The following is a 13,863-nucleotide window of genomic DNA, read 5'->3' on the forward strand; positions in this document are numbered from 1 at the left end:
AGGCTGCAAACTGCAAGGCTGGGTCTGCTGCTGTGCATGTTAGACTTTCTTAATGAAAGTGCAGAGCAATGGCCAAAGCAGCCAGAGTGAGGATAGACCTGAGTGAGTGAAGACAGGCAGGCTGAGTGTGAGGGCAGGAAGGCTGAGTGTGAGGATATACCGCTCTGTGTGCAACTTACCTGTCTGTGGGCAACTTACCTGTGCAGGATATTACTGCAGTGTAGCTGTCTGTGTGCAGTATACCTGTCTGTGTGCAGTGTAGCTGTCTGTGTGCAGGATATACCTGTCTGTGTGCAGGATATACCTGTCTGTGTGCAGTTTAGCTGTCTGTGTGCAGGATATACCTGTCTGTGTGCAGTGTAGCTGTGTGTGTGCAGGATATACCTGTCTGTGTGCAGTGTAGCTGTCTGTGTGCACTGTAGCTGTCTGTGTGCAGGATATACCTGTCTGTGTGCAGGGCAGCCTGGGATCCTTTGCTACCTGTGCACGGTTTGCCACATTCTACCTGGAATCTCTATGTGACACCTACCTTGGGATATCTTGGCACCTGCTGACTATTAAAAGCGACCTGACAGCTGACAGATCCTAAAACCCATTGAGGAGCAGAGTGAAGTCAAAGTACCATGGGATCAGTGAAACAATGTATCCACTGGTGGCTTCTGTCCACTGCCATCTGCTCTGTGAGTACTCACTGGGGATAACTGTTGTGCTCTTAGAGGGGTAATGGGGTCGCTTGTTTGTGCTTGTTAGTGTAACATTCTATAATAGTTGATACAATGTAACTCTCTTTTTAACCCATTCAGTACCAAAACAGAACATGTAGGTTTGGAAGGAGGTGAAATCCCATCATGTAGCTTCAAATAAGCTTTTTATTTAAATTATCCTCCGTTATTTCATGGGGCAAATATATCACTGTATTCCCAAACGTCCGGAGGTATTATATTATATTGTATTATATTATATTATATTATATTATATTGTATTGTATTATATTATATTATATTATATTATATTATATTATATTATATTATATTATATTATATTATATTATATTATATTATATTATATTATATATTCTGAATACCGGATACTTTATGTAAAAAATTGGGAGTTTAGAAAAATGCGAATATAACCTCAGAATTTTCCACAGGTGAAAAGACTATATATTATTAAATCTTAGTTTATGTTTTATCCCGTTTAGATCATTTAACCCTTCAGCTGCCAGGTTGGCTGACTTTGCTGCATTCCTGCAGTTAAAGCGTTAAATAAATGGACTCTGCATTTTTTTTTTTTTCCTCAGTGATTTTGGACGTTTGATGGTTACAGTAGAATTTGTGTTACCTATAATGTTTGGTATACCACATCTACCCGATTCACCACGTGTTCTCTTTAGATGTGCTTGATATTTCTTTGTGTGCTTGTTTATTTTTGTAGTTCAATGCATGGCACCAAATGTTTCTGTTTCAGTGTTGGTGATGAGTGTAGTATTCACAGGTAGATCTCTATATGGTGGGAGAATGAATGACTGATTGGTGGGATAGTAATATACTGATGACATATTCCATATGCTACTAACTTTCTATTCCAGCTGTTTCTGGGTTAACTGTAGTATTTCCAATCTATTCCCAGTCAATTACCACTAGTAAAGTTAAGTCCCACATTGCCCCAACACCCCCTATAGGAATTGCTCTATACCAAACCCCTCAATGTCTTGGCATCTAGTAGAGATACAGTGTCCATTAAAGACTCACATAAGCACAAACAAATATTCCGATAGCCCAGGCTTCCAGAGAGATGTATAGCCTGATATAAATGTGTTAACTCTTTCAGTGCCAGAAGACAGGCATCAATGTCCCTAGACACTAAAAGGGTAACATGGGAATGTATAAGATATCTGTCTGAAGTGGTAGATTAGTTTATAAAGACCATGCTGACACAGTAAGAATATATAAATATATATTTTAGTTTTTGCCTGGTGAGATGTTTTTTATATAATATTATTACAATCTGGGAGACTTTAAATCACTGTTAAGTGAATAAGCGAGTGCGCTGGATTGTGTATTTTGAAAGTTGTATAAATTGGCCCCAGCAGCACCTTATAACGTAGGCATGTGCAGGTGAGTGCAGCCCTAGCCATCCTTGGCTTCATTGGTATATACACACCAGTTATAAAACACTTATGTAGGTAAATAACTGGCATCATTATTACATGACCCTGGAAATTAAGAGGTGTCTTGGATCCTGCCATTTTTATTGCTAAAAAAAAGTTTCTGAAAATATTTACTACTTAACAAATGGTCTGCTATCTTGCTTTGTAACATTGTTGCAATTGTTAACCCTTAACGTTCTGGTGACCATGCAATGTTGTGAAGTCTACTCTCCATCCAACTCTTATGTAAAATAGTTAAATTGTGTATGGTATGTTAGAGAACGAATATGTGTGTGTGTGTGTGTATGAGAGTCTCTGTTTGTATAGTGTGTATGAATGTCCGTGTGTATATTTGTGTCTATAGTGTATGTGTATTTGTCTGTGTTAGACTTATGTGTCATCGCATAAACATGTTTGTAAGTGTATTTCCTGTTTGTTTGTGTTGTGTGCTGAATGTATATGTTTACTAGAGAGTGTATTTGTGTCTCTGCAGGTGTGTGTGTGTGCGTGTGTGGTATCTCCCCTGTGCATTTGTGAATATTTTCCTTTCGCTCTACATGAAGCCTGATGACAAGTTTATCTATTTTGAGCCTGCTGTCCAGCAGAAGCTGTGCACCTTATCAGGTCTGTGTGTGCAGCCCAATCCGCCAACACACCAATAAAGATATGAATTGGGGACAGAATGAACGAGGCACCTCTGCTTACTGGGTGATTAGATCTTTTCTAGGAAGGCAATATATATTTTTTGTTGTCCATGACTAAGCTGAAAGACAAACGTCACCCAATGCTTGTATTGCCCAGCATAATAAATTTATTGCCTTTATTCATTGCTCCGAAGTCACAGCTGAGTTATACTAATGTCAATATTCCATTTATTTATATGCTTCCATGGTTACGTCAGTTACAGGCAGGGGCAGAAATGAATTGGTTGTGAATGTACCTGACATGCCTCGATGGCCGCACAATGGCTTGTGCTAGCGTGACCTCTTATCTGTGTTGATCATGTATGTTTCTATGTATTTTAAGGTTTCGTGGTTGTACATTCCCAACTCTTATGCTAATCACGTCCAATTAGTACCTTCGTGCATGAAAGTACTATGTCCCATTTATTTAGAATGTAAGCTCTTGTGGTTAATGGTCTGATGTATGGCATTGTTTTTGCAGGAATACTGAATTTTTATTAAACGGTGTAATGTATGAGGTATGCGTTTGTGCTAGGTCAAGAACCCCGTTTATTTATATATATATATATGTAAAAAACAGATAAATCTACATCACTGGACTAATGCGGCTACAATCTCTACATATTTCCCCTGCTTGACATATAAAAATATGATTCTTATAGTAATTATAATTATCATATAACTAAATATTTTAACTGTCGAGAACATCTAGCCAAGGTACATCTCCGAGTATGGCTAATGGCCAAAGAGGGGCACTTTTACATAATGGGTGTAACTGGAGGTGGGACCAATAGGTGGAACAGAGTTGTTTGCCATTAAACATGACTTTTAGAAAAATGACAACATATTGTATTTACAGAGACTTCATTATTTCTATATTTATTGGAATTTAAAGACACATTAATGTCAGTTTTAATATTTTCGAGCTCTATAATCCACTCATACATAAATTTTTCTGAACTCCAAGAAAAAAAAATGGGACATTGGGATAGGTAAGAGGAGCAGATGGGACAAATGTTAATGGGTTATCCTCGTAAATTAATTTCATTAAAGGAATCTCTGTGATTTCTCAGGAATTTGTATTATTGAATTTAACACAGAAAATAAATCACCCATAACTTGTGTTAACCTTTTTTTCATGAGATGTCTTGTTTAACCACTAAAGGACACATGACATCTGTGACATGTCATGATTCCCTTTTATTCCAGAAGTTTGGTCCTTAAGGGGTTAAATTGAAAGATTTAACAAACAACATTATCATCAGTTCAGACAAGGCACAACCAGATCAAACATTGCAAATGAAGAGGCAAGATGAAAACATTGTTTCATTTCTCCCCCTCTCTGTATGCTCTCTCTATGCTGACTGCCAGGTGTAGAGGACAGAGTTTATAACAATGACTGACAGGGAGCTAAGATGCAGGCGCCCAGTTGCTGGGTAAAGACTTATTGATTTCAATATTTACATTTATTTTTCACACTGCACATATAATATTTGTTAAACATAGTAAAGTAAACATACTATTAAAATCCTAGGAAGAGATGCTTCTCCTTAACCATACCATAACCATACCATAACCACTAGAGTCGATTATTGTGTTTAAAGTCGAACGCTGGCCAACCTTGTACATCAATAATGGGCTGCAAGTACTGGGTGCATCATTGATAGAATGATGGCACCATAACCACTACAATAACACTATTCTGCTTATGGTGTTTTCATATGTCAGACCTTTTTTTGTTAGAATCAAATGTTTGTTTTGTTTTATATTGTACTGCACTGCGGAATATGTTGGTGCTATATAAATAACTGTAATTGTAGCGTGCTTGCTTTAACCCAACCACCTCTCCGGGGCTCTTGCAGTGTGATATGTGATTTGCCGTATCCATTTAGAAAACACTGTTGAGTATGTTTACATTTCTTCTGTTCCCGTCACAGAGAACGTTTAACTCAGCTGATGTCTTCACTACGTCACGAATGTCCACCTTGGGCTTATTTAGCAGAAGTCAGCTCAGTGTTAAAAAAAACTGTGATGCAAAATACATATATATTAAATAAATCAATTTGTAGGAGAACACAAGGTCACTTGGTAAATGTACACAGTTTTCAAGCTGTTGTAAAGTTGTGCAATAATACGCTAACTTCGCTTTTCATTGCTGAATGGCTGTCACATGCTGTTTTACAGGCTGCGCTGCTTAACGTATATATTTATAAAACATTCACACTGCAAACCTACAAAGTGGAATGCGAGTGAAGAATGCTGTGCGATTGCCAAGATCATATGGTGATTTAAAAAAAATATATATATCCTGTAGTAATTATCTCTGTATATATTAGGGTGTAGAAAAAAGAATCAAAACATCTAAGTAACTCAATGGCATGAGAACGCAATCAGGCCCATAATTACATGTAAAAATATATTTTCTATACAAATCTAAAGAAAGGATTTTCCATTTCTAGACTTGGTTGGGTAAACAGATTATGGCTCCTTTGGACAATTGTTTAATGTCTCTATAATGGTCACGTATAATGACTTTAAAAAGATTACGTTCCAAATAAAAGTTTAAGATTTGGGGTTAGTCATTCAACTGTAATCCAAAATAGCCAAGCTTGTAAAACAAACTGAATTGTTTTGTAATTTAGCTGTCTGATTGCAGAGTAATCTTCACAATTCAAATTTTAGTTAGCAAATGCAAAGAAATTTATAAAAGAAAAACTGTTTGTGGTACAAGAAAAGCGTTAACCCATTTAAAGGAACACATTACATTAAATAAATAAATACATTTAACCAAAGAAAAGAAAATGTTACTTGCGCTTTTTCCTTAATCCCTATGTATATTTCTAGCCTGCTTCCTTGAGCTTCTGGCAAAGATATCTCTAATGAGACAGAAAGGGGTATTTTTTATATACACCCCTTTACTTATTAACCCTTAATAGGGAACACATGGGATGGGTAGCAGCATTGTAACCAGGCTGTGTGATACAAAGTAAATACAAATACAAAAAGAGAAGTCCTGCACTTAAGCAGCAAGGACTACAACACACATCAGCCCCAATATATAGTAAAAACCAAAGAAAAGAAAATGTTACTTGCGCTTTTTCCTTAATCCCTATGTATATTTAGACAAATGGAGGTCATTTAGTTGCTCCAATGGCCATTGGAGGGATGCCCGCCTGCCAACGTCAAGGCAGACCTCCCCTAAGCGGGTCCTAACACTGACCCTTCAGCCTGCTTCCTTGAGCTTCTGGCAAAGATATCTCTAATGAGACAGAAAGGGGTATTTTTTATATACACCCCTTTACTTATTAACCCTTAATAGGGAACACATGGGATGGGTAGCAGCATTGTAACCAGGCTGTGTGATACAAAGTAAATACAAATACAAAAAGAGAAGTCCTGCGCTTAAGCAGCAAGGACTACAACACACATCAGCCCCAATATATAGTAAAAACCAAAGAAAAGAAAATGTTACTTGCGCTTTTTCCTTAATCCCTATGTATATTTAGACAAATGGAGGTCATTTAGTTGCTCCAATGGCCATTGGAGGGATGCCCGCCTGCCAACGTCAAGGCAGTCCCCCCCTAAGCGGGTCCTAACACTGACCCTTCAGCCTGCTTCCTTGAGCTTCTGGCAAAGATATCTCTAATGAGACAGAAAGGGGTATTTTTTATATACACCCCTTTACTTATTAACCCTTAATAGGGAACACATGGGATGGGTAGCAGCATTGTAACCAGGCTGTGTGATACAAAGTAAATACAAATACAAAAAGAGAAGTCCTGCGCTTAAGCAGCAAGGACTACAACACACATCAGCCCCAATATATAGTAAAAACCAAAGAAAAGAAAATGTTACTTGCGCTTTTAAATAAATACATTTGTAGAGATAACCCCCAAAGAAAACATGCATGCGATTTGTTATGAATGTTTTCTTTGGGGTTATATGAAATCTTGGTTTGAGCGTTCTACAGATCTACCCCCGCCCAGACTTTATGTGGCTGTCCAATCACAGACATTTGCTGCCTCTTGAGTTTAGCTTCACTGAGCAAAGAAACCAGGAAGTAACAGAACCTGTTGTTTGACTGACAGCCGGGGTGGGTGTAACAAGGTTAAGTTCTAAAAGTGCCAATTTCTGTGGAAATCTTCACTTTATGTAAAATTAAAAAAGATAACCCACTTTTCACACAAAAAGCATTTTAGTTAGCCTAAGAAGTGCTTTATGCGTTTAGGGTATTCCTTTAAACAGAACGCTGGTGACAGTGTAGGCTAGCATCACAATCTGGCCATTGTAGACCATTTGCTAGCATGAGCGGAACATCTCATAACAGGGTACAGTCTCTAAATGCCAAACTGTTATCATGGCATAGACTAGGGATATAAATTGAGTATTCCATATGTTGTGGACTATATCTCCACTTATGCTTTGCCAGTATTAATTATGTAAGAACTTTCTGGGAAATATAGTCCATAACGTCTGGAGTGTTGAAGGTTGCCTACCTCTGGCAAAGAATGCCAATCCTTTATAGGTTCATTCAATAATGACCAAAGGGTGAAAAAAATACAACTACCGCAATGCTTTGTCAGCTGTTTTTCATCTTGTTGGTGTCTGTCCACTAAAGAAAAAGAATAAAGCACACTCGAAATATGCCCGCTTAGATTCCCACACCTCATTTTGGTTAAATTGCTTTAGGTTCAAATCCCGGTCCGACCTCCTTCACCAGTGAGTGTTCCCGGACAAGCCACCTACCTGAAATCTTCATAGATTGTAAGCTCATTTTAGCAAGGCCTTCTTCACCTCTCAATAAGCCCTTTGGAGTGGGGTTAAATAGTAATAATAATTTTCTCCCTCTATCTTTTACCGATAATTGTCTATCGGATGGGGGATCCTCTGGACCACCTGTCAGTCTGGAGGTAGTCATACGAGGAAGTTGGCACTCAGCACTATATCCCTATCAAAAAACACAGAGATTAGGTGAGTGACCAGCAAGCTGGGCATCATTCCTCAAAATAAACTCTTGTTTTAACGTTTGTGGTAAGTGAATGTAAGTAGGCACAATGGGGCTCCCTTTTGGATAAAAATGTGTCCAGAGAATCCACTCAAACTTTATCATTAACTCACACACCTCAAGGAGGGTAAGGAGTCATTACATTCATCAGGAGTCACGTTTTACCAGTTTATCTTCTGCGTCTCATAGTGGAGAGATGGGGAAGTAACTGTACAGCTGCCCTCTGTTTTAGCACGCGTCCTGTGGAGACCCTCAGTGCATTAATTTATTATTTCATATTTTTTTTTACTGTTTGTTCAGCGCAAGTCAGAGCTTAGAAAGGGGCTTACTTGCTACATTTTAGTAAAACATCTGTTACATTTCATGAGATACCCAACTAAAGTACCTGAGCAGCGTCTGTCATTTACAACAAGGGACTTTACAACCAGCTTGCCTCTAGTGAATACTTACCTAAGCTTTTTCTCATTTAGACATTGGAAAAGCTTGCCGCAGAGACGGTGGATCTCAACCTTTAGTGAATAAATGCAATAAGTAGCATCTGGTAATAAAGTAGTTAGCAAACACATTATATAGAACAAGAAAATTGAGACTGGCGTAAAAATGACAGGGAATATATGCAGGTGTTCTGGAGTTATTACTTCATACGTTTAATACTACAAGACGTTACTGATTTTAGGAATGCCTAATGATTATATCATTAACAGAGTTTATCTGTGTGCTGTAAATACTTATAGCTCAAAATTGTGTTAAAGGTTAAGATGGGAAAAATATCACATTTCATCACAGTACTGGTTTCCAAAATCAATTAAAGGGACACTATGGTCACCAGAACAACTACAGCTTAATTTATAGTAAACAGCTTAATGTAGTTGTTCTGGTGTCTATAGCCTGTCCCTGCAGGCTTTTTAATGTAAACACTGCCTTTTCAAAGAAAAGGCAGTATTTACATTGCTTCCTAGTAACCTCTAGTAGTTATCTGGGTGACTGCCACTAGAGGTGCTTCCTGTCTCAGTGCTGCACAATGTGCAGTACTGATATTCAGCATTTCCACCCTCTGCATTGATTCAATGCATCTCTATGAGGAGATACAGATTTGCGCAGCACAATGTTTTTCTGCACTTTCGCAATAGCCGTTCAATGCTTTGGTGGAGTCAGTCGTAAAAAAAGAACGGCGCGGAAGGTGCGGTAATTTTAAACACATTCTTAATGGTAGGCAAGGGGGCCAGCCACATAAAATGTGCTTTTACAACTATAGGGTCAGGAATACATGTTTGTGTTCCTGACAATATAGTGTTCTTTTAACTATTCAAGCATATTAAGTAGCGTAGTATCAATAATTGATTAGGCTGTGTCATTATTGCCAAACAGGAAGCAACATTGATAAACTCACAAAACATGGAACCAGAGACAGTTTAAATGTACCAGTGCATCATGGGAAAGTCAAATTGGTTAGCATGATATACTTTGACAATAGTTGATGCATATATTCCAACAGGACTGTTTTAAAGGACCACTATAGGCACCCAGACCACTTCAGCTTAATGAAGTGGTCTGGGTGCCAGGTCCATCTAGGATTAGCCCTTTTTTTTTTTTAAAACATAGCAGTTTCAGAGAAACTGCTATGTTTATAAATGGGTTAATCCAGCCTCTAGTGGCTGTCTCATTGACAGCCGCAAGAGGCGCTTCCGTGCTGAAAATCACAGTGAGAAGACGCCAGCGTCCATAGGAAAGCATTGATAATGCTTTCCTATGAGACTGGCTGAATGCGCGCGCGGCGCTTGCCGCACATGCGCATTCAGCCGAAGAGGAGGAGGAGAGCTCCCCGCCCGGCGCTGGAATAAGAGGTAAGTTTAACCCCTTCCTCTCCATCCAACACGGCGCGAGGGGGTCCCTGAGGGTGGGGGCACCCTCAGGACACTATAGTGCTAGGAAAACGAGTATGTTTTCCTGGCACTATAGTGGTCCTTTAACTTAAAACTTTCACTATACGAGAATTCAAGGTGAAATATATTTAATGCTGCTGTATGTTTCTATGGTTGCCCTGGCAACATGCACCCATGCACCTACATCTGCAACACTGTACCAGTTTCAGCTGCTTCTGTGCACAGTGGTTGCATCACCATGGTAACATGAGCATTTGGGAAGACTATTGGGTAGGGTTTCTCAAGAAATGATGCAAAGTGCTAAAAGTAGGGCAGTCACCATGGAAACCAGTTGAATCTGTAGGATCATTCCTTTGGTGACTTCTCCCTTTTTTGCTTCTTTTCAAAACAAAACACTTTGGACACAGATTTTATTTGATATGTGCAATTAAATGAATAATATTAAAAAGAAAGACACAAAGTTCAAAGGGACACTCCAGACTCCATAACAACCTAAGCCACTTTATAGTGCTTATGGTACATTAGACACATCCATTATAATACAAAAAAGTGTCTCTATATAAGGCGCACTGGGATGGACAATGTCAGGGAGTATCTTGAATCCTGTAGATTCCATTGAAAAACATAGCCCACATCCACTGCTTTCTTATGCAAGATGCTACTAATTAGCTTGTCCACGCTCTAGTAATAGATTATGTAACCCTCTCCTAATTGGTCTTCCCAAAAGCCACATTGCCCCGCTACAGTCTGTAATGAATGCTGCTACCAGACTTATTTTCCTCTCCAGTTGGTCCTCTCACACCTCACCCCTCTGTCAGTCCTTACATTGGCTTCCTGTATCCTATATGAGTCAATTCAAAGTGCTAACCCATACCTATAAAGCACTGACCAATTCTAGCCCCTCCTATATCTCTTCGCTGATTCATAGTTATGCCCCTTCACTGTCTCTCCACTCTGCCCATGACCTACTCCAGTCCACTGCTCCCACTCTTAAGGCCAACTCATGCTTGCAGGACTTCTCATGGGCAGCTCCCATCCTATGGAATAGCCTGCCTACCGCCATCAGACTCTCCCCTAGTCATCAATCATACCTGTCTCTTGCTCTCTCCTAAACGGCAGCACTCTAATCTCTCCTCCAGCTCTGCTTCACTCCCACCTTATTTGATTGCTATTTCCTGTTCTATTGTGCTTTCCACTCCACCTCCTATAGAATGTAAGCTCTTTTGAGCAGGGTCATCTTCAACCTATCGTTCCAGTAAGTTTTCTTGTAATTGTCCTATTTATAGTTAAATCCCCCCTCTTATAATATTGTAAATCGCTACGGAATCTGTTGGCACTATATAAATGCCAATAATAATAATCTTTTTGTACGTGCACATTGAAATAAACCATCACATGAGAAGATGGCAACTTGTGTAAATGGAAGAGTTTGCAGGATGTTAGAGAGCTGGTTATGGTATAAAAAGTGTGTGATAGCTCCCAGTTATGCGTCTTTTGATGCCTTGTGCCTAGCCCCTCATTTGCCTCCCCGAAAATGAGGTGTAGCCAGCTGCTCCAACCCTGGGGGCAATGATAGGCTGCCACAAAAAGCAAAAGGTGAACATTTTCCCATTTTTGCACATTTAATGAAACATAATTATTATAAAAAACTGGTCATGGGGAGAATTTATCATTTTATAAAAAACAACTTCCAAAATGACAGGTATGCTTTAAACTGGTTAAATAATGTATGCGAGACTTTCTGTTTTGATTCAGATAAATGTACTTTGGATTCACGTGGACCGCATTCAGCTACCGGAAGACTGTCTGTCTAGCTCTCTGAGAGCTGTGGGTTCTTATTAAAGTGAATAGGAAGTGGTTTAATCAATGGTAAGGTGGCATACTTTGTTTCGTCTACGTTAGGTTAAAGTTGTTCCCTGATTATTTTTTTTGTGTGTTTTTGTTTCTGTGTTGTCCTACTTGGGTACATGAGAGCATTATTAAAGGGGCTTGTGGCTGTGCAGAACCATAGCAAGGAATTTCTGCATATACAATAGTGTTTCAGCAACCCTCTGATTGCACACCTGCCAAGTGTCCCTATTTATTGGGGACAGTCCCTATTTTGGGCCAAATCCCTCTGTCCCTCTGTTCTCTCCTAATGTTTTTCTAGGAGCTCCATATTGTTGGTGTGTCTGAGTGTACAACAGATCTCCACAGCAATAATACTCCCAGTAATGTGTCTGAGTGTATAACAGAGCTCCACAGCAATAATACTCCCAGTAATGTGTCTGAGTGTATAACGGAGCTCCACAGCAATAATACTCCCAGCAATGTGTCTGAGTGTATAACAGAGCTCCACAGCAATAATACTCCCAGTAATGTGTCTTAGTGTATAACAGAGCTCCACAGCAATAATACTCCCAGTAATGTGTCTGAGTGTATAACAGAGCTCCACAGCAATAATACTCCCAGTAATGTGTCTGGGTGTATAACAGAGCTCCACAGCAATAATACTCCCAGTAATGTGTCTGAGTGTATAACAGAGCTCCACAGCAATAATACTCCCAGTAATGTGTCTGAGTGTATAACAGAGCTCCACAGCAATAATACTCCCAGTAATATGTCTGAGTGTATAACAGAGCTCCACAGCAATAATACTCCCAGTAATGTGTCTGAGTGTATAACAGAGCTCCACAGCAATAATGCTCCCAGCAATGTGTCTGAGTGTATAAAAGAGCTCCACAGCAATAATACTCCCAGCAATGTGTATGAGTGTATAACAGAGCTCCACAGCAATAATACTCCCAGTAATGTGTCTGAGTGTATAACAGAGCTCCACAGCAATAATACTCCCAGTAATGTGTCTGAGTGTATAACAGAGCTCCACAGCAATAATACTCCCAGTAATGTGTCTGAGTGTATAACAGAGCTCCACAGCAATAATACTCCCAGTAATGTGTCTGAGTGTATAACAGAACTCCACAGCAATAATACTCCCAGTAATGTGTCTTTTCATTACAATAAATGTGTTTAGAAATCAGTCTGTGTAAATAAGATACATTGTTCTGGTTCTAAATTACATTTTAGTTAGATAAATTGTCAGTAAGTCACCTAAAACTTTTCAGACCAGCCCCGCCCCTGGCCACACCCCCATCTACATCTAGATCAGCTCCACCCCTGTCACACACCCCTAAAATTAAAGTGTCCCTCTTCATCCATTTGAAATGTTGGAGATGTTGAAGAATGTATTATTCTGTGTGACTGGCTCCCTCCTGTCAGACATACAGGTTGCCACACACTGCCAGTGAGGCCCATTGCAGTATTAGCCCTATTCCTTGTTGTCCCACAACACTTTATATTTCCCCAAATTGGGAAACAGGCATAAATCCAGAAAAGGCTGACCTTGTTTTATAATTCTACTCTCAGTTCTCTCCAAACACATTTATTTTACGATCTATAGTAAACCCACCAGACCTCACCTTCTTCTATATTGTGTCAGACATACTTATTCACTAACAAGAAAACTGTTGGGAATTAAATGTGAATTTCTCCTTTAGGGCCAGCGTAGCTTAACTGGCAGCATAGTTGACTTTGAGAATTGTTTCAGTTTGCCTATTTTGGCCTTAAATTGTAAATTCATTTGCCATTCCTGAGAGTGAATAGCCCACCGGGCATATTTGAGCATGAAACGTATGATGTGGTTTTTAGTGAGTTACATATTACCAGTTAGGACTCCTTTGAGGCCATTTTGTAACTAACTACCTGATTAATCAATAGATTAACTTACTGCTACATATAACATGCATGGCAGCACTTTGTCACAAGCCCAGCTTTGAATGCTGGTCAGTCCACCTTTACCACTTAGTGTCCTTCAGGAAAACACCCAACAATATATATCCACCTACCTCAAATCCTCATAGATTGTAAGCTCGTTTGAGCATGTCCAGTTCTGCTTTATATGACACGTGCCCCAACAACCCGCAAAATAAAGTGTCTGATATCCCTGGAAAACTAACATAGTCTGTTGGAGCATTGCTGGAGTGTGACAGTGTAACTGTAAGATCGAATGTTACAACACTGGAGTGTGACAGTGTAACTGTAAGATCGAATGTTACAACACTGGAGTGTGACAGTGTAACTGTAAGATCAAACGTTACAACACTG

At 39.3% G+C, this 13,863-nt stretch overlaps 1 protein-coding gene across 1 annotated transcript in view; it reads left to right on the forward strand.

Annotated features, from left to right (window-relative positions):
• The first annotated feature begins 228 nt into the window (after positions 1–228).
• Positions 229–13,863, forward strand: part of LOC134609201 (vasoactive intestinal polypeptide receptor-like) — a 199,478-nt gene continuing 185,843 nt past the window's right edge. The window contains exon 1 of the mRNA XM_063452743.1: positions 229–680. Within this exon, the coding sequence (XP_063308813.1) occupies positions 624–680 (57 nt within the window). The 5' untranslated portion in view covers positions 229–623. The remainder of the gene's footprint in view (positions 681–13,863) is intronic.

Source organism: Pelobates fuscus, chromosome 4 (genome assembly GCF_036172605.1).
Source record: "Pelobates fuscus isolate aPelFus1 chromosome 4, aPelFus1.pri, whole genome shotgun sequence".
NCBI classification, from domain to species: domain Eukaryota; kingdom Metazoa; phylum Chordata; class Amphibia; order Anura; family Pelobatidae; genus Pelobates; species Pelobates fuscus.